We start from the raw sequence: 21,762 nt of genomic DNA, 5'->3' as shown, positions 1-21,762 counted from the left end.
TTAGAGGTTATAGTAACTTCAGCATTGCCTTATGTCCTGTAGAGGTTGAAAGATACATTCAAAATTGGTGTTTGTGACTTAAATTTTATTTTACATGGTTAAAAATGGCATAAGCTATTATATGGTTTTCCTCTTACACACAGCTGCTGCTTCTGATATTAAATGTTATGTAGATTGAATTCTTCCTAAAGGACTCAAATTCTTTTTGATTCTGAGTTATCTTCAGTAGTTTAGAGATTTTGTTTCACAGAGATTTTGTTTCACACTTTGCCCCTATTTTCAGAATACTTAGGGGGACATAAAAAGAACAATGATATGTTATGTTCTAGGTTTCAACAATCCTATTACTTTCTAGAACTTAAAAGAATGGAAGAATATGGTCTGGCAGTAAACAAAAGTACCAGGCTTTTATAATTTTATTTAAGTCTTAAACCTCTTAAAATGTACTGTTAAAATTGCGGTAATTAAAATTACAGCTCTGGAGAGCTAGTTCTTAGAAACATTGTTTTAAAGACAGTAGTTACAGATTCAGGACTTGCTTTAATTGATTTTTAAATAAAATATATTTGAGTATCTATCAAAAAAAGAATTCAATTCAGCCCATAGTTGCTGATTAAAGACATTATAAGCCTTAGAGTTTCATTCATTCTTTCTCAGAGGATTATACTTTTCTAATTTTTTTATCATATTCCTTGAAAATCAGTGGCAAGGTATGGGAAAGAGAAGAGTGTGTGTGTACATTTTTAAAAAGAAATTTCCTTATTTTTTATAGACACAACATACCACCTTATATTTTACTGTTATAATGCAATAATGGCAAAAGCAGTAGAACTTCAGGTCAAACAACTCTTGCTACTAATGTAAACTCATTCTCAGAAAACCATTCTCACATGGACAGTGGTTAGAAAAAAGTACATGAATGTGCTACAAAAATAGAGCCACAAGACTTCTCACAAGTAAAAGAAATCCTCTGTAGGAAGTCCACAGTTGACCAAGGTCCAGCCTCCTTAACAGTGAGCAACAGGGAATATGCTGTCAAGTCACCATCTTCAGTTCTGAGAGTGAGCTGACATGCTTCCCCAATGGCACAAAGTCTCATGACGATCCAATGAATCAACAGACACTTGGGAAATATTAATAAACAATTTTTTATGAACTATTACAACAAAGAACTTCAGCAAGAAGGAAAATGAAGTTTATGATCTTTGAGTAAACAGTCTCTGTGAGCAGATATTGGAAGAGAAAAATCAAGCTTATAAAACACCATTTCTCTGTATCAACTGGAATACACTAAAAATAGGATAATGGAAATACATGTTCTTAAAGCATTTCCACAGGAAATGTCCATAATTATGACATTCTAAATCATTTAGCAATTGTATGTGCTACATTAACTAAAACAAAGGTATTCCTTATTGCACATTTTAAAGTTGGAAGGATTCTTCTAGCTTAAGTGGGGGATATTTAGGGGGAAAATATTTTTGGCTCAAAATGTATACTGCGCCAAGGCAGCTTCATTCTAGAAACATAAACCATTTAAAATAAACTTTTTTATTTTGAAGCCAATAATCTTTTACCACAATGAATAGGTTGGGCCCTATTTTAAGTCCTGTGAACAGCCCTCATTACTCTGAGAGTCAGGTGTAGGTGGAGGTTCATCTTTAAAGCCTGAAGGCATTAAGTCTTTTGCAGCAGGTGGTGGCCCATAGTCTTGGGGACCATGAGTTGGAGGTGGTAATGTGGCACCAGGAATGAAGTACTCTCTTGGGCCAAATGAGCCTAAAGGTCTAAATGGTGCGGGTCCTGGAAAAAAATCACGTGGGTCAAAAGGCAAATCCCGTGGAACACCCGGTGCATATTCTCTGAAGTCTATTGGACGCATACCAGGACCTGGAAAATAAAAAGGAAGTTATGTAAACACCCAGAAATTTCTGAACTAGGGTGATTTCAAGTATGTTAATATAGTCTTTAATTTCTCCCAAGCCTAGAACATCAACTGGTGAACATCCTGACTTGCCAGATGAGGCAAACTGAGATGGAACAAGTTTAGGTTATAGCCTTTGGCCAACCAGCCATGAAGCAACATATTAAGGATTTAAACATGGCTCTACCTAGCTCCAGGCTTGTCTTTTTTCTTTCCCTACTATGTAACTGCAGAATTATTTCTATCTCACAAGAGCTCCATTTATATTTGGAAGTACTATATTACCATGACAAGATGATAGATTATGAAATAAGAACTTTACTACAAAGAAATTTTGATAAAAGGAAATCCCACTATTTATTACTGTATCCATTAAAAATTCATGAAGTATTTCAGCATGGACTTTACACATGCCATCAGAATCAAGGTGCATGCCCTCCTGGATGGAAAAGGCCTTCCACAGCCACCTAATTAAATCAGCAACATTTATTAGGTCACTGTTAAATCCTCCTCTTTAACACTTCCCTCTGACGTTTCTCAAGGTAAGGAGGGTTTGACTTTTCCTTTTCTATATTCTATAACCTACTGCTTATGCTTCCATTATGGGTGATTACAAACTTTATGTTATTGGATTTTCATATTTGTGACAAAATTTTAAGTTATGGCATGTGTCTCATCCACCTTTCCATCTATTGCAGTGCACATCAACAGATTTTCAACAAACATCTGCAGAAGTAATATTTCTGGATTTTCTGTATATAGCCCCTTATCCTTGTCTATGAGAGATAGCTATTGCCTATCTCAGTATAAGATTATGTAGTGTCCCATATATCCCAGAAAACTGGAGGAAAAGTTAAAATGTACTCAGCTTTATCCTTTCATTGTTAAGACCTGAGATAGCAACCAACTGTTTTAGCAAGCAATAGAAATGAAAGGTGAATGTGATTTATAAGTCAATCACTACTGTTCAGATCATCATACCAAATGGTGGAGGAATTGGCCGAGGCCCAAAAGGCCCACCGAGCTGAAGTGGCGGTCCATACCGAAAGGGAGGTGGTGGAGGTCGTCCCATCGGGGGTCCCATCGGGGGTCCCATGAAGGGTACCCCTGAGAAAGGAGGGGGCCCTTTCATAGCCATATTAGCCTGCGATTTAAGATTTGAAAGCAGTTGAAAGTTTTAAAATTCCTACGTATGAAGACAAAGTACCAACACCGATAAAAGCTAAAACCCAAAACAGGCACCTGTCTAGAGAACACCATCAGTGCAACAAAACTCTACCCACCCCTCCTGTGTATTCCCACTGACAGCTTACAGAAGTTAGAAGGATGCCACAAGAGGGAGCAGTTTGTTACTGATTTAATCTGCACAGGAAAGGGAAAGGCAAGAGGACTGGCAGAGGTTATTAACAGAGGTGATTTCTGACCAGTATGTCATGCTGTATTATTCACTACAATCTATTTCAAAGGGAGTCCCCCCCCTCCCCATCACTTCCCTTTCATCACAATAGCTCATTGCCTTCCATATTAAGAATGAACAGAATAAAATGAAAAATCCATTCTCTACCCATGTAATAATAGCTACTATTCAGCGTATCTTCAATACGTCTTTCATATATTATTCAACCTCTGAGATCTTTAAGTAGACTGTCTTGTTTTAAATAAGAGGGAACAAAAGCAAATGGAATGTCATAATTTGTTGAAGGCCACACTGCATATTAAAGGAACTCAATCCCAGGTTTGCCTCCAAGCCATGCTTTTCCCACCTCTACTCCTCTCTAACAACGGGTCTTTGCTCTCTTTTAAATCTTCTACTACAAAGGGGTTTGGGGTCTTATCTAAGCTGCCCTTAGATTTCTCCAGAGATGTATATTCCTGGAATATATATACACTGGAACTTGATAAGTATTTTCCAACACAGTGCTATACACATAAATTAGGAAGACAAGGCTTTAATATTTACTTTCATTTACTGTACACCATTTGAGATATTGATTTATCATTTCCTATGAGTAATGGGTTTCAAACTAAACAATTAAAAATTTATTTTATTATAGAGCTGCAGAAGACCTACCAGATATAATAGCAACACAGTTATTACAAGAGAATACACTTATATGAACAAATGAGACCATTGCTTGGGACTGGCTCAAGAGGTCATTTCAGATGATCATTGTTTCACTGAAACAGTATTTCACTTTCAGAAAATCTGATACCAATCTAATTCTAATCACTCAAAATAGGGTTTGCACAAATGGAGGAATTCTTAAATAGCATTCTTCCAAACAAAAATAAAAATGATGAATTATATAACTTATAATGAATTTACTTTGCCTTAGAGCATTCAACACGAAACACCATATAAAGTTAGAGTGATAACTTTTCACATTCTGTAGTTCATTATAGTTGTACACACTTAAGCAACATTCCCAAGTTAAGGAGAAAAGTAAGCTCAATATTGCATGCAGTTTAAAGCAAACAAGATCAGTGTCATGCTCTGAACATCCTTCCCAGAAATGCACAGAATAAAACCCAATTCAGTTCTCAACCTCTAAGTACTTACTCCAACTGGATGCTCAGTCAAAGAAGTAATGGTGGAAACTGAGGGGGTCTCAGGTTCTTGGGGAACAGTTTGCTTTTTAAAAAAACAAATGGCATAGTACAAATAGAACACAAAGAAGGATAAAGCAAAGAGCAAGTACTGTAGGAAAGCTACATGTTCCTGCATGACCACATGATTCACAGTAACTACAGAACTTACCTTGCCCTCATTCGTCACCTTAGCTGGAGAAGAACTTCTGGAACTGCTGTTAATGTCAGCTGGACCACATCCTGGGTCTGTTAGAGATCAAAGAATGGATTCAGACTTATTCTAACATGAAAAGAATAAAAATCCTCCATCCACAATTACAGATTCTTTGAAATTACTTGGTCCCTTTACCAGAGGCAACGGGTTTCCCAGATGCCTCAGAAGACCAGTACGAGGTAAAGGTCCATCCATTGATCCTTGGGAAAGAAAGATCAGAGCCCTTGTATGTATTTTTCAGAAGAAATAAACCACTGGTGGACAGGTCAGGGTTCAACAATACCTAGAAAGCAACATTAAAAATGGGTTGCCCAGGGGTTGGGGTTGTAGCTCAGTTGTAGAGTGTTTGCCTAGCATGTGTGAGGCACTGGGTTTGATTCTCAGCACCACATTTAAAAAATAAAGATATCATGTCCATCTACAATTAAAAATATTTTTTTTTAAAAAATGGGTTGCCCAATACGTAAATCACAATTTATGAAGAGACTTAAGTAAAATAAAGAACTGCCTTGGGTTGATAGAACAGCAGATTAATAAGTACTGGTCCTAAACTTTAAGCTATAGACTTGAAGTATGTATAGGCTGGCTTTTCTTTAGTCTGTATAACCTGACTTCCAATCTTACCAAGACTACAGTCCTGTTTAGAATTGGAAATAAGACTCAGTATTTCATGTTGGAAATATGTATGCTACATAAAGTTTAAGACTACTTTTATAATATTTGGGAAAGGAACACCATAGAGATTTAATTTAAAGATAAAGGCTTACACTTCACAGTGTAAAATTTAAAAGAAAAAAAACAATACAGGGACCTCCAGGAAAAAAAAAAATGTTTTCTATTCTAGAACAGATTTTACAGAAAACATTCACTAAGATAAAGTACGAAATTATCTTCTATATATTGTTCAGGCCCAAATTCTATGTTTTCATTAGAATATTCAAAAGGGGAAAAAAAAAAAAAACCTTGAAGCAGTTTACTATAAAGCAACATGTGAATGCTCACCAAATCCGTTTCTAGGCGTATCCTTTCGATTAAGAGTAGCAGAAGGAGGTCTCCCAGCTGGCTCTGTTGTCAGTGCCATCTTTTGGGCCATTTCCAATAGTCTTGAATATTGAGAAAGAATGGGCTGAATTATGAAACAGCAATCTATCTTCATAGATAATATCTAGCATAACCTTAAAACACTATAAAACATATAGTAAGATACCAAAATCACATACTTCTGTCTCAAATTAGCAGTTTCCATTTTCTCTGCAGCTACAGCTCTTTCTGCAGACCGAGCTTTGAGCTATTAAAGAGAAAATATTCAAATTCAGTTGCGGTAGGCTATGCACAAAATAAAGAAAAGGGGGGAAAAATCTTACCCAGTTATCATGAGCTTTCTTCTCACTCATAGCAATCTGAAAAGGACAACACATTAAAAAAATATGTTTTTAGGGACTCATTATAATAGCCTATAATTGTCTGTATTAGATATCAAAGAATTCTGCAACTACAGGACAGTATTAATTACTACCTGGTTTTTAAATGAGCGCTCGGTTTTCTGTAATTCTTCTTCCATCTCTTCAATTTTCCGCCTAAGAATTACAACAATTGAATAACATTTGAAACATTCTGACCATTTTCCCTTTATTCCATCAGCTATACTTTTAAAGACTTTATCATACATAAGAAAAACATTTCTATAGTTATATGAATCCAGTGTGATCAAAACTAATACTACAGGCCAGGTGCAATGCCACATGCCAGTAATCCCAATGATTGGGAAGCTGAGGCAGGAGGATCACAAGTTCGAGGTCAGTCTCAGCAATTAAGTGGGAACCTATGCAACTGAGACCCTGTCTCAAAATAAAAAAAAGGTCTAAGGATGTAGCTTAGTAGTAAAGCACCAAAAATAAATAAATAAATAAAATAAAAACCTAATACTAATAACTTCTTTATCATTTAATTGCTAGAGATTCTGAATGATAAATTATAATTTCCTTAACTGTTTATCAGTGTGTTCTCAAGTAATTCTGCTAGAAATATCTTCCTCCTTAAAACTTTTTTTCCTTTTTTCAAATTATATCCATAGAAGATTTCCAAGGTCTATCAAATGCCACACTTTTGTGGGTCTTGATACATCACACAGCAAACTGATTTCTTAAAGAATTACTACAACATACAAAACCCTCAGAACTGTTTGCATTGACCAAGTTCCCTATGGTCTTGCCCATTGGGTATAAGTAAATTTTTGTTAACATTTTTCATTTGTAAAGTTGAAATTTATTTTTTCTCCTGTGTGAATTGAATGTATTCATATCCTCTCGTTATTTATACTTCCATGCTATTTTCTTCTATCTACATAATGTAAAAAAAGATTAAAAAAGAAAGCTAACACTAGTTCATTAGACATTGACACCCTCCTTTAGAAACTGAACTCACTTGTAATTTTTAACTTTCTGTACAGCGGAAAACACCTTTTCATCTGCAGCTGACAGCCACTGCTCTTTTTCTAGTCTCTCATATTCTTCCTGGCTCCGTTTCCTAAAATAAAGCCAGTTATCAAATCAAAAGTTTCTCTCTGTGAATATCACTTCCCACAATTCTATAAAATGCTTAAGCACATAAAATAGGAATTCAAACCTGCAATTTTGTAAATCAAACTCTGGCAAATCACTTACATTTTCTAACTTCTCCTCTTAATTCTCTACTTACCAGTAAATAAAATAAATGTGAAAACAACATGTGCCCCAAGGGCAAGTATCCTGTGTGTAAGATAATAAAAACTCACTTTACTTCAATGTGGAAGATCAGGACTGATCAACCTAACATCATTAAACATATTAGGATAAAGCAGGGGATAATTCTTTTCTCGTTTCTGCCATGGGTAGGACACTAAGTATATCTTTGTCATGGAGGAACTCTTTTCTCAATCCAAGACTGGTACCATAATAAAGATATAGTCAGTCAAAGAAAAAATCTTCTAGAATATGTCTTTTAGCTATGCAATTAACCACAGAACATTTTTCACACTTTAGGTATCTATTTCAAAAGAATTGCAATTAAGCAAAAAGACAAATCTGAGTTTTGATAATGTCTGTCCACCAGAAAAAGAAGCCAAACTGACCCACGATCAGAGTATTATCTACTGACAAGTTTTAACTCTGATCATGAAACTCAAGATGTTCATCTACTGAGACAAAGGTAGCCACATTTAATGATTTAAAAAATACTATTTTCTGCTATCCTTGTACTACTTTAGCCATAGTTCCAATTCAAAAGATAATTAACTTGAAACTTAATTTTCCATAAATCAGAAGAATTATAGTAAAAAAGGATTATTGATACCAAATAGAAAAGGGGGATTATATATTCTTATATAGCTTCTCATTTAATTCTTCAGCAAGTATTTTATGAGTGGCTATAATATACTAGTTACCTTGTAAGATGCTAAAGAATAAAAGAGCTCACTGTTTCAGGTATAAATGACGCCTAAAGGAATATAATAATTTTCCCCACTGGCTTAAGAAGGAATATGGAGAAAACTGAATCTTGAAGGACAGAGAGAATTTTGTTTCCAATTATCAAAGAGTTAGTCTGAGAGCACTAAGAACAATTAAAACATCTTTATAAGAATATAAAATTGTGTTTGAAAGGATCCAAGCTAAAAAGGCAGTGAAGACATATGTATGTGGCCAAGATCCATTAGAAAAAGGAATCTCAGAATTACAAGTAAGGCTGGCACTTTGAGGTACTTTTCTCCTAGGTTTACCCACATATTGAAGATAACACAAAGATATAATGAGTCTGAACTAAGCCTTCATCAAATTCCTGGGCTTAGAGGAAAAAAGAAGTGTTGGGGGCTACAAATAAAGGGACCCTTAATAAAAGCCCTAGCCTTTGAGTTTAGATTAGAAAGTACTGCACACTTAAGTGATGAACAGGCAAAAAATCCAAAAGGAACAATACTGAAACATTGAAAAGACAAGTCAGTTTTGAATTATCTTAATTGCTAAGTTTAAAGTGACAATCTTACTCAAGTAACCTCAACACTTTTCTATAAGAAGATAACTTCATCTTAGTCCTCAAATTTCATCTATAATTATCACAACAATGTTAGCCAATCAAAACTGACCAGGCACTCCATAAGACAAAATTCTGTGAGAAAAAATCCCACAGAAAAGGAAACCACCTAATGGGGTTATCCGCACATGTTTTAAAATCACTGTGCTTTATATAGTCAAAAAGGTAAAGTCAAGATTAGGAATTTCAGGGCTGGGAATATAGTTTAGTTGGTAGAGTGCTGCCTTGCATGCACAAGGCTCTGAGTTCAAACCCCAGCACCACAAAAGAAGAAAAAAAAAGATTATGAATTTTGTCAAAGGATTGGAAACTATAAAACCAAGAAATAGTTGGGTGTGGTGACCTACCTACAGTCGAAGATACTCAGGAGGCAGAGGCAGAATGATGAGATTAAAGATGGCTTGGAAAGCAGTAAGACACTAGTCCCTTATGAGAAAGAGCAAGGAGTCTGGGGAGGTGGCTCAATAGTAGAGTACATGGCTCAAGGTCCTGGGTTTGAGCTGTAGTACTGAAATAGGACTGGGGTTGTGGCTCAGTGGTGAAGCACGTGCGGGGCACTGGGATCAGTCCTCAACACCACATAAAATAAATAAAATATTGTGTCGGGCTGGGGATGTGGCTCAAGCGGTAGCGCGCTCGCCTGGCATGCGTGCAGCCCGGGTTCAATCCTCAGCACCACATACAAGGATGTTGTGTCCGCCAAAAACTAAAAAATAAATATTAAGATTCTCTCTTTCTCTCTCTCTTAAAAAAATCCTATAAAAAATAAAATAAAATATTATGTCCATCTACAACTAAAATAATATTTTAAACCCTGAACTTTTTAAAATCCTAAACTCAATGAATGATTTTAGCAGCAGATTTGGGAAGTAAAATAAATCCTAGCACTTTTAAGACAGGTCAGAAGAAAATATCCAGAAGAAATAAATCCAGAATGTAGGAGGCAAGGGAAATCAAATTCTAATATGCATTATTATAATCAGAAGAGAGAATGAGGTAAAATCAACATTTAGAAAAAGACTCGAAAATTCAAGAAATGTTTAATGGTCCCAAGCAACATAACTGCAAGAGGAAAATGTGGGTGGGGTGGGGAAAACTACACCTAGGCACTTCCCAATACAACTGTTAAAAAAACAGAGAAATGACTACAGGAACTAGGGGAGGGATAAGACCAAACAACAATGATAATGGACTCCTTAAAGAAAAAATTTAAAACAGATGGTAATTAATTGGATATTTTTAAATTGCTAAAACTAAGTAACAGTCAAAATTCAGTAGCCAAAAGAAAGATCCTTCAAAAATGGAAACTGGTTTTAACTCTAATCATGAAGTTCATGTCAACCTAATACAGATTATAAAGGTAGCAATATTTAGTGGATAAAATACTATTCTCTGTTTATCCTTGTACTACCTTTGATACACTAATCAAATCTATCATTAAAGGACAATGTTCAAATAGAATGAAAATAATTTCAAATAAGAAACCAACAGTGTAGAATGCAGAACTACAGAAACTTTAAATATGTGTATAAATTGAATGAATGTCTTGTGGAGTTCACAGTATATGAAGTACTAACATACAATGCCACAACAGTTATCTGATTCAGGAGCTACTTAAAGCCCATTAAAAAAAATAATAAACCTATTAATCTATGTCAGGTTTTTATTAAATCCAGAATATATACCATGACCTTTAAATTATGAGAAGATGAATAAAATTATAATTATATAATTCCATTATAATTTATGATTACATCAAGCTTATACAGGGGATGAGGAAAATGATTAAAAATATTTAAACTATTAAAAAGATACAAGGAAGAAAAAAAGAACAGGTCAGCAAATAGAAAGCAAATTCTTCATAAACCACAGGCACATATTGACATGGACAGACTTATATTTTAGAAAGTCCACTCAAGCGGCTATAGAGAAAATTACTAAGAATTTGAAATAAATTATATAAAAATATAAATAACGGAGAATGAAGACAGATCACCTAGGTTAGAAACAGAAAAGATGACACAGGCATGAACTAACATAACATAGTACCTGGGGATGAGTAAAAAGAGTACAAACCACAGATGATGACTGAATGAATTTTGGAGGAGTTGAGGAAAATAGTGCTACAATTTAACTGCATTACAAAGAAAATTAATTGCCATTTAGGTCATTCATATTACCAGTAGGGACAGAGAAAACAAGTGTTCTTTTTTAAAAAAAGTGATAAAATGAGAAATGTTTCTTTGAAACAGGCCAGGCATTTAGAACTGGCCTGAACAAAAATTCGAGATTCTAAAAAGGTCGCTTGGAGATCAAAGAATTTTAGAAAAGTTAATGGAAAGGTTTCAATATTTAATGCATTAATTAGGCAACAGAAGTCAAAATACCTAAAAATAGTTAGGTCTGTAAGAAGGTCTGTCTTTGCTTTAACAAGATTATATATATATATATGCCGAAGAGTAAAATCAGGTGCAAACAAATAAAATATGACACAAAAAACCTATTTTTAGAGAATTCAAGTATTTTTGTGGATTAAAAACTTCAAATGAACTTTCAAAAAATAACTAGCTCCACACTGAGAAGATTAATATATAAATATATACTACAAACAAGTACTTCTGTAATCATAACTCCTAAGGTCCTTGCCACAGTTCAATTTTTAGTGTGAACATCTGAGATATTCAAGTCCAAAACTTGTACCATCAATAAGTAAATATTATTCCTTTTTGAAGTTTTTATTCTACTAAAACATGTCATTCCAAATCACTCAGTATTTTTAAAGGTCCAGAGTTAGAGATACAAGTTCAAAACATTAGAATTACATAACTGATCACAATGAAAGGTAATTAAAATAAATAGTGGGATCATAGAAAGGGTCTAGATCTTTGAGAGGTATCTCCACATCAGTGACTGTTAATACCAGTTTACCACTTCCTGCCTTCATGTGAATTTGACAATTGATTACGATGTCCTCACAGCCTTAGTTTATGGTTCCAACTACCTCAGGACTCTTAAGACTGACGATGGAAAGAAAAATGCAACTTATAGGAAACAAAACACAAAGGAAAAAAGACAAATCTCTACTTATTACAACTAGAAGAAACTGTAAATAATCTTAAGAAAAGATAAAATTATCTGTTAGTTCACACAGTGATAACAATAACAAACAATGAAAATCTTACTTTTGTAATGCCATCTCATTTTGCTGGTAGAGTTCATTTAAAATCTCCACTTTCTGCCTAAGAGTTTTCCATTCATCTTCCAGTCCAACTTCAGAAGACCGTAGTGAATTGCAGTCACTTTCTAATTTCTTTTTTTGGTCTGTAAAGGATAAAACAGCTTATCTCTATATGTGTACAAGGACTTAAGAACTTGTTTGAGGGAGTAGTGCCAAGAAAAGTAAGAAGCATGAAAGCAAGAAGCCATTCTTTATCTTTCCAATAAAATTTTAAGTCTTTCCAACATGGCAATTTCTTCTCAAGAAGAACCCACCTTCTAGATTATATTTTGTGGACATCGAGGCTGTTAGCTTAAGTTGTACAAGTTTTAGATCCTCTTCAACTACTGATATTGTAGTTTGTGTCTAAAAATTGCAGAAAAGAGAGGTATTCTTAAAAGTGAGGCACAGGAAGAATTCACAGGCACTATGGGACTCTTACAAAGAACTATACCCGAGAGACATCCATCATCTGCTTAATTTGATCTTTGATCTTCTCGTTCCGATCACCTAAAAAACAAAAGACTTTAGCTTTTTCTTTCCTTACTTTTAACTCTATATTCTCCTAACTTCCCCAAACTAAAGAATGATTGTGTTCAAACACCAAAAGAAAAAAAAAATCAATTAAATAATTAAACTGATTAGACTAATGACTTTTAAGAGAATTGCAAGCTTAGATTTAAAAAAGAAAAAAAGAGAGAGGTGAATTTCAGACTGGGGTTGTGGCTCAGTGGTAGAGTGCTCACCTAGCATGTGTGAGGCACTGAGTTTGATCCTCAGCATAAAAATAAATAAAAGTACTGTGTCTGTCTTAAAAAAAAAAAAAAAAAGGTGAATTTCTAGTATGCACAACTAAAATGTTATCTATGCTATTCTTGTAAGATAAAAGCTTTTCTTCTCTCTCAGATCTATCTTCACCTGGGCAAGTAAGTGTCTTGTTTAGAAAGATTCAATCCTCTATTTTCTCCCTGAATCTACTACCAGGTGTGGTTTGAAATACTTGCTATGTAAGCAATATCCAACTTGGGAGAAAACATCTGGAAATATTTTCCTCATCAGTAAACACTGTTACACTCCCTCTCTAGCTTTCTGATAGTCTCTAGCCTCTGTTCTCACAGCCTTAGTTTATGGTTCCAACCACCTCCGGACTCTTAAGACTGACTGTGGACCTTAAAACCACAGAGCCATAGAGATGATGAGTATCAAAATCAAGTATCATCTGCATAAGTTAAGAAATAAATTTCTCTTACTGTACAATGTTCAATACTTAGAGGTATAGGATGTGACTATTGTAGCTGCAGTGTACTTACGAGTTTTCAATGGGATAGAAAAAGTCAGTGTTCTTCACATGCCTATTGCTACATTATACCCCAGCAACCCACCTCTGCCAATGCAACAGACATATCTATAGATCCAGTGATATATGTCTACAACCCTGAAGCTTAAGAAGAAATTCAGCCAGCTGAAAAGTAGCATCTGTATACTTAATTAAAGACAGGAAAGCAAAAAAGGATTCAACCTCCCTGAGACTGATCTTACCTGCTACCTCTCCATTGGTTAATTCATCTGACTCATCTCTACTTTGATCCTCAGATTCAGATTCACATTGTAACCGATTCAACTGTGTGATGCAATTAGTCAAAGCCTAGAAAAGAAGCAAAAGGTTGGAAGACTCTCGATTTTAATTCAGAAGATTTCAGGAGAATTCATGAGATGAAACATGTATTTGGAGTATAAACTTACATTAGTAGTATCATCTTTGTGACTAAGAGCTACTTGTAAATCTTTCTGGGACTTCTCAAATGATTTCATTTGTTCACTGAGCTCAGCGTGTGATGTACTCCAGTCTTTGACTTCCTGCTGCAACTGAAAAGTCAAAACACATGAATTCCTATGGGTTAGGGAGGGGTTTCTGCACTGGATATATCGGGACTACAAGACTTAGACAAAGAAATAGAGAGCCATACTCCTCAGTGGCCTGCCTCAATCGAGGGGGTTGAGACCTTGGTTAAGGAAGAGGGCAGAGTGGCCCCAACTCTCACAGCTGCAGTAAGAACATCAGAGCTATCAGGAAGTTGACCCTGTTTATTGCATTCCCCAGAAAATTGCTGCCAATTCAAATAATTTACCTCCAGCAGGAATGGCTGGGCACATATGACTGTCTCCTAAATTTAGATTCCTTATCATGTAATCTTCCCTTGGCCGGTGAATCAGTAACTACTCAAAAGAGGATCATAAAATACTTAATTTTCTGGTTTAAAAAGTTTCTTTGAGGCTATGCAAGTTAATAACTGATTGACATTTGATAAGAAAAGCAATAATCCAAAAATCCAAAACAGATGGAGACCATATATATGCACTCAATTTGGGGAGCATTGCATATCTAGAAAAGGTCCTACATGAATATTCCTTACCTCAGAAACAGATCCAAGAAAGATACAAGATAATGATATTCACTTCTCTAGTTTACATTATGTATGACATCAAATTTTCTTTACCTGTTCATTCTTCTTCTTAAGCATGGTGTTTTCTTTCTGAAGCTGACAGCATTCCAACTTCACCTTCTCTTCACGAAGCTTAGCTTCATTAAGGAGAATCTGAAGCTAATGCAAAACACTACAGTTAGTGAATTAATTCCAAAGAAAAAACAAAGTTATCCTTTCCCAAACCAGACATCATATAGTTCTCATTTTTCGCACATTTTAGCACACCTCAAATTTTTGGTCTGCAACAAAAATAAGATGTAGTATTAATATCCGTTAGCAAGAGTTGGCAGCTTTACCTCTTTAAGTTCAGAAGTATTCACTGAAATGACATCTTTAAGCTTCTCTATAGATTTCTTATTTTCCATTATCTGCCAGGTGAAAACAGAACACAAAATATGCATTATGATTTCAGTAGAAATACTGATATATATATATATACTAAAAAAGATAAACACAACAAAATTTTTGTCAAGCCATCCCATTACATTTCAGGTAAATGCAGGGGATCCAGCTTTGGACTAAGCAAAAAATCAAGAACTGAAAGAGATGAGGGAAATGAAGTCATAAATATTTCATGGCATCCACAACCTTACTGTTTATGAGATAACCAGAAAAAAAGGTCAAAGTATAGAAAATCATAATGCAATAAGTAAATAAAATGTTTTAAAGCATAGAAAATTAACTAATTAATTACTGTTTCAAGTAAACCAGTTCAAATTAGTAATTTTTTTTCTAGTGATAGAGAAAAAAATTTCCCGAGATCATTTTTAAAATTTTCTTATCTGAAGTAAAAAATGATAAAATTTAAGGAAGAATAGACTAATCTCACATACAGAAGAATTCCAAAAAATTTATAAAGATACTCGCTCCTTAAGGAAGTGGACATAACTCTGCAATCTTTGTTTGCAATGCCTGGGATTGAATCCTGGGCCTCATGCATGCTAGGCAAGTGCTCTACCATGAGCTGCATCCTGAGCTTGTAACTCTTCATACTTTAACTGTGGGCTGTGCATGGTAACTTCCAAAGAATACAATATGAAAAGGATTGGAAAGAATTTTTACAGTGGAGAAATCTTATAAATACTACCTCAGCTAGGTGATCAAGCTTACTTGGGGGTAGGATATTTCAGAACACACTCTCTACTATCTTTTGCAACTTTTATGTAATTACAGAAACTTATAGAAATTGAAAATTAAATATGTAAGTAAAATTTTTTTAAGTACAGAAAATTGATTAATTCATTACTCTTTCAAGTAAAAAGTAAACAAATACTGTTCAACTGGACAATAGTTTTTTAGTTGTTCTGCATGTTTCCAAGGGCAGAGCAAAGCAATATGAAAATTATCCAAGGTTGAGAATAAAAATATTTCCTAGGCCCATAAAAATAATTTGTTGTATCAATACTTAAAAGTTCCACAAAATGGGCAGAAGTGGGTTCAACTTCCTTGACTCCTAATCTTACTTTAGTTAACAGCTGGACTAAGTTCAACTTAACCAATTTTACAAAATATTTCAAAAGCCAAATTGCAGTAACACTTAGCAGCAAAACTCTTACCAAGTCCTGATTCTTAGCTTTCTGTTCTCTCTCAGATTCTAACATAACATGAAGATATTTAGCTCTCTCATCCAGAAGTTCTTTAACTTTTTCAAGAAGCTTCATTTTATCCTGGAAAAAAAAAGGTGTCAAGATTACTCACTCATTACATTTACTTTTGAGTTTAGAATGTAATTCCCCCCAAAGAAGAGATTTTTACCTTATATTTATTTGCTTCATCAGAAAGAATATTTTGTATCATGATCTCTTGGACCTGTTTCTTTGACTCCTTTATCTATGTAAATAAAGCATTCAGAATTAAGATACACAAATTATAGTGCTACTATACAAGTTACTTCCAGACAAGTGACCCTTTCTAGAAGAAAGCAGTACTTAATACATATGACTGCTTAGAATTTGGATGATTTGTAGGAAATAATGAAACAAAAATTTTAAAATACGATTTTTAAATTAAAACAGGTAGAAATGATTCAAGCTAGAACCAAGGGAGAAAGAAACAAAAAAATAATTATACCTTCTGTTCATAATTTGACAATTTCTGCCTTAGTTCTTCATTTTCTTTCATGAAATTGTTCACCTTTTTGGAAATTTGCTGTTCATTGACTAAAAGGGGGAAATACACAAGATTATTACAATCACTAAATGAAATTCAATTACTCAATCTACTAAAAGCAAAGACATGTTATATGGTACTATGAGGAAATACTTCTTAGCATAACTATTATGCTTTTAAAAAGCAATCTATGCTTATTAGCAATAAGAGTATAAAAATTATTAAAATTTAAGAAAAATATAAGAACAATGATATTTTGCTGGGCGCAGTGGTGCACACCTGTAATCCCAGTGGCTCAGGAGGCTGAGCTAGAAGGATCCCAAGTTCAAAGCCAGCCTCAGCAAGAGCGAGACACTAAGCAACTAAGTGAGACTTGGTCTCTAAATATAGGGGGTTGGGGATGTGGCTCAGTAGAGTGCCCCAGAGTTCAATCCCAGGTACCCCTCCCATCCAAAATGATATTTCAATTTAAGCTTATTTCACAGATGGGAAATACAGTCAAGTGTTGTAGCTTGATATTCCTCCCTTCTCAAAATACTTTCTTTTCAGAAAATGGAATCATTTAATTCTTTGCAAAGAAAAACAGAAATGAAAACATACTGATTCACATTACCGTTCTTTAAATTATCTACTCAATTACTTAATGCATGATTAAATCATTAGCATAGAAATACTCTTCAAATGTAATACATCTGCATTACATCAATATTCAAAAGTTAATCTGCCCCAAATTAAAACTTATCATCATCTCCCTATCCACAATTTGTTCCTCCTCTTTATCTCCTATCTCAGAGCTGGAACCATCATCATCCACTCTATTATCCATGCTAGCAACCTAGGAATAGTAAAATTTTCAGGAGGTAAAAAAGATAATAGACATTAAAAGTCACTGTATCTACTTCTAACATACATAAAACACACATCAAACACCAATACAAAGGGTTATTACAAGTTTAAGAAACCTAAAAATTTACCTTGATATACTCTATCTTTTACCTAGAAGAGAGAAAAAAGATTAAATTTGATGTCAAACATCTGCTCAATAGAAACAGCATTCCTAAAACAACAGTCAGAATCATAACCAAGTGAGAATTTAATAACATTCTGGTTCAGGATAATAACTTATAGGATTAAAAATAAGTAAAGGTTAACAAGCCTTTTAAATTTAATTGGTAGTGATATTTCATAAATAGCCTCTGACATAAAAAACACTAAGATATGTACCTTATTTCACAGTAAAGATGTGTGTGTGTATGTGTGTGTGTGTGTGTGTGTGTGTTTGTGTGTACTCAAAATCATTTACTTGACAATTCTAAATAACCAGGATCAAGTCTAGAAACAATGACTATTCAAAAGGAATCTGAGGAAACAATATTAAAGGCATAATCTTTGTACTAAGATATGCCACTTTCACTCACCAGAAAACATCTTAGAACTCCAATTTAAATTTGGCTATTGGCTGAATTTAGAAACTAAGAGGCTACATCATCTTATTTCTGCAAACCACTAAATATATAGCAAGAAATCTGAAAGGGAAGACTGCTAGAAGAAAATGTACAAGCAACAAGAGAAATGACAATTAACATATTCTGGAAAGGACAAAAACAATCATTTCCAAAAGACAGCAATAAACTGCCTGATAATAAAACCTAAGCAGAAATTTTTTTAAAACATCACTAAATTTCTTTGTAACTTAGCATATTACTTTCAAATGTTATAAATGGTGATGGGATACTCAGATGTGTCCATGGATCATCCATGGGATCTTCGTAATAGGAAATTGCATTCAGAAAACTCCAACACAGAAAGAAATGAACATTTCTTTAATGTCATAGCCTTGCTAACCTTTTACTCAAAATGACAACAGAGGAAAATGGGAAGTAGCATAAAAGCAGTCATCTAAGGTAGGAACTAAAGTTCCAAAGTAAATGCTGAAACTGAGGAGCAACAAGCTAGGAACCAGATCCCACATAACCTAGTGAAAAGAGAAACAGGTACCGGGGTTCTTGAAATGAAAGAAACAAGAGAGAGAAATATAAAACGTTTTCCTGTTTTTCCCTTCTCTTTATCCTTCTATTTCCTTTTTCCTTTTAGCTGAGAAAAAGTTCAATGAGATTAGAAAATTCCTCACAGGAATCCAGGCAAACGATTCTTCTATTTAAGAAGGGAATACTTTTTAAGAGATTTTACACTCAATTGTACAAGGAGAGGAAACTTATCTTAACAATGATATGTCTGAAATAATTAAGAAATCAGAAAAAGAACACTCAGATTTGAAAAGATTTGTATCCAATGCTTTTGGCCTCTTTAACTGTTAGGCTTTTCATATGCAAAGTCCATTTACCTAAAATAATTTTCTTCCAATTATGTTAAATAACTATGAAACAGAATGACCTACAGTACAAACATAAGTATGTATAAGCGCATATACACACACACACACACACACACACACACACACACACTTATACATATATGTACACACATACACAGAGATAGACTAATTCTGCTCAGGAAAAAAAAACTTAATGAACAAAACATTTAATGGATTTTAGGACAACACATAATCTATACTTCCAAATAAAAAGGTATTTTCTGAACATATGATCAAATCATAAAATCTGGGAAAAATTTATATAAAAGACTGGAAAAATTATCTCATCTCCTTTTTCTCATTTTACTGTATTTCTCTGCAGCATTTCCCCGTTTATATGTGTTTATATTAACATACAGTTCATCAACATTTAAATCTTAGTTTCTGCTTTTTTTTCCCACTTCACATTTAATTGTGAGCATTTTCTGTTCCTCAAAGCTTTGAAATAAATAAATCTGCCTACTATTCCATTAATCGAACATACAATAACCCCTAAATGAATTATGTTGTGCTAAGTCTTCAATCTAATACACTGTTCCATTGAAAAACATTACCAAAATCTTCAAAGCATAGTTATTTCTTTAAGATAGATTACTAGACATATATGCTACATAAAAGGATATTTATCTAACCTATCCCACCTTTTATCCCACTTTTAAGACTTCTGATACATATGAAACTACTGGTCAGGATGGCTGTAAGAATTACCAGTTCTACCAAATGCACCCACACTAAATAAATGTGTTAGTTTGACTTAAACCACTAATTTGTGTTTTAGCAACTGAAAAAGAAAAAGGGGGGGGGGCAGTGACTATATAAAATAATCCTTGTGCTTATGTGCTAAGGTATAAGTAAGTTAATTTACTCACAACAAGAACAGTTCTCCAAAAGAAAATGACAAAGGATACAATCCCAAAGTAAACAGTGAAAACTACAGGCTTCCATGGTAGTCCATAAAAATCAGTTCCAGGTTGAGTATCATCAGGCAATGTAGTAAACAGCTGAAACAGACAAATTAGAAGAAATGGGAAACCTTAAATTTATAACAAAACAGTCACAAAGAATCATGGCAATTCTAAACCAACCTCCTCATCAGAAATCCACCTCCTCAATATTTTCCAATAGCTTCTTCAAGAGAGAGGATACTGGCAGTCTCATATTTTTTGTTTGCTTGCAGTGTTTTCAAGTATAATGAATCTAAATACTTTTTAAAAAATATTTATTTATGTATCTTTAGTTTTAGGTGGACACATTATTTTGTTTTTTATATGGTGCTGAGGATCGAACCCAGTGCCTCATGCATGCTAGGCAAGCGCTCTACCACTGAACCACAACCCCAGCCCAAATCTAAATACTTTAAATTGAGCATACATTTCCAGTTTGTAACAGGCCCTATATCATCACATTGTCTAACACCTGGCTAGAATCCCTCTGGATCATTCTTTTCTCTTAGATAACCTGGTTTTTATAATTTAAAAAATTCATTTAAGACAAATACTTAAATATATGAAAGAACTAATTAATTTTATGGCAACAAATAAAAACAATGATGATATATGTATAAGATTTTAAATCTTACTTCCATTCCACTCTTATATAAACAGATAAGTGACATGTAATTTCAGACAACTCTTGAAAACTGGCTTAGATAAACTTCTCTGAATTTAACATCCTTCTATAAAATTCAAAGCCTAATTTTAAATGGTTGCTCAAAGGCAGTGCAGTAAACACCTGCCTACTCTTCCCTGTTTTCACCGTCCTCTACACGTAATAGGAGATAACTGTCATTTGGGCCCAATTCCCCAGCAGTCTCCGTAGGGAAAAGACCTGTAGTAACGTTAGCTGTTTGGATTGTTGGCTGCATTTCGGAACATACCATGAGGCTGTCACCTCTATTCCGTCAAAAAAAAAAAAAAAAAAAAAAAAGTGCAAGTGGGGAAAGCTCAAGTACACTCTCACCGGCCTCACTTAACAATACAGTCACGTCCTGCCTGCCTTGGACCTGACACACTCCATTTCTCCGTCGCCGCGACAGTCAGTGCAACCACTCTGCCAGAACTCAGCCACCCGCCTGCCAGAGCTGGGGTCCCTCCCTGGAAATAGGACCGTCACCTCCAGTAGCTTGGCTATGAGGGCTGCGTAGAGCACCGACAGGGGTCCCAGGAGCTCCGGGTCCCCCGGGGAAGCAGTGACAGAAGGCACAGTGGCAGGTACTGAGTCCATGGTGTAGGGACAGCTGAGCGGAAGCGAAGCTTCCCTGCAGAACAGCACAGGACCCTCTCTTTCGCCGTTTCCTACTTCCATAGGACCCAGCGCAGGGGGCGGGTACTGGGAGTGAACTTTGCCTTCCTCCACCGCAGTGCTTTCCGCCCAAAGCACCTAAAACGTGTCATCAGAAGAAGCCCCTGGGCGGACTGCAGTGAGCAGAGGGAGGATGCCGAGGGGCGGGGCCAGGAGCAGAAAGAACCAACTGCGGAGCCCGGCGGGGGACAGCGGGAGGTGGGGAAGAGTCCAAATGAAAGGACTCCAGAAGTAAAGAGGCTCACCTGTCCCCGGAACTGGGAGAGGACCTGCAATTTAGAAGGCCCTGGAGGAAGCCAGGGAACTAGCAGAAGGGGATTACAGGCAGAGACTAGGAAAAAGGAGAAAGTCAGGCCTCCCAGCCCTTCCCAGAGCAAAACCCTTTTGTCAATGTGTTGAGACACCAGGTACCTGCCCCAAAAGTGCAGACAGAAGAGGAGAAGCTTCTCCTGCTCCCTTCTAAAGGACTATTGCTCGGACTGG

The 21,762-nt window shown here is 35.1% G+C and overlaps 1 protein-coding gene across 2 annotated transcripts; it reads right to left on the bottom strand.

Annotated features, from left to right (window-relative positions):
- Positions 1–1,220: 1,220 nt before the first annotated feature.
- Positions 1,221–21,213, bottom strand: LOC308646559 (transport and Golgi organization protein 1 homolog). Of its 2 annotated transcripts, none has more exons than XM_081289667.1 (22): positions 21,091–21,213; positions 19,848–19,979; positions 17,579–17,600; positions 16,566–16,654; positions 16,251–16,325; positions 16,052–16,162; positions 14,792–14,863; positions 14,508–14,612; positions 13,753–13,875; positions 13,549–13,654; positions 12,464–12,519; positions 12,285–12,375; positions 11,975–12,113; positions 7,152–7,253; positions 6,244–6,304; positions 6,092–6,127; positions 5,948–6,015; positions 5,730–5,830; positions 4,683–4,759; positions 4,485–4,556; positions 2,906–3,068; positions 1,221–1,890 (listed from the first exon to the last, which is right to left on the bottom strand). In XM_081289667.1, the coding sequence occupies exons 1-22, from the start codon at positions 21,199–21,201 to the stop codon at positions 1,598–1,600; spliced, it is 2,205 nt and encodes a 734-aa protein (XP_081145793.1). In that variant the 5' UTR covers positions 21,202–21,213; the 3' UTR covers positions 1,221–1,597. The 2 variants fall into 2 exon arrangements, with proteins under 2 accessions (XP_081145793.1, XP_081145794.1); XM_081289668.1 differs by lacking the exon at positions 21,091–21,213 and adding an exon at positions 20,064–20,805.
- Positions 21,214–21,762: the final 549 nt, after the last annotated feature.

Source organism: Spermophilus citellus (assembly GCF_964194105.1).
Source record: "Spermophilus citellus genome assembly, chromosome: 4".
Lineage (NCBI taxonomy): Eukaryota > Metazoa > Chordata > Mammalia > Rodentia > Sciuridae > Spermophilus > Spermophilus citellus.
This window is presented reverse-complemented; position numbering and strand designations above follow the sequence as displayed.

What these genes read in the sequence shown, in the direction of transcription:
- LOC308646559 (XM_081289667.1), bottom strand. Translation starts at nt 21,201, where the DNA reads ATGGACTCAGTACCTGCCACTGTGCCTTCTGTCACTGCTTCCCCGGGG. An exon ending in ACAAAGATGATACTACTAAT is followed by an intron (nt 13,655 to 13,752) that starts GTAAGTTTATAC and finishes CTTCTTTTCTAG; the next exon opens with GCTTTGACTAATTGCATCAC. An exon ending in AACCAATGGAGAGGTAGCAG is followed by an intron (nt 12,520 to 13,548) that starts GTAAGATCAGTC and finishes TTTGTTTTTTAG; the next exon opens with GTGATCGGAACGAGAAGATC.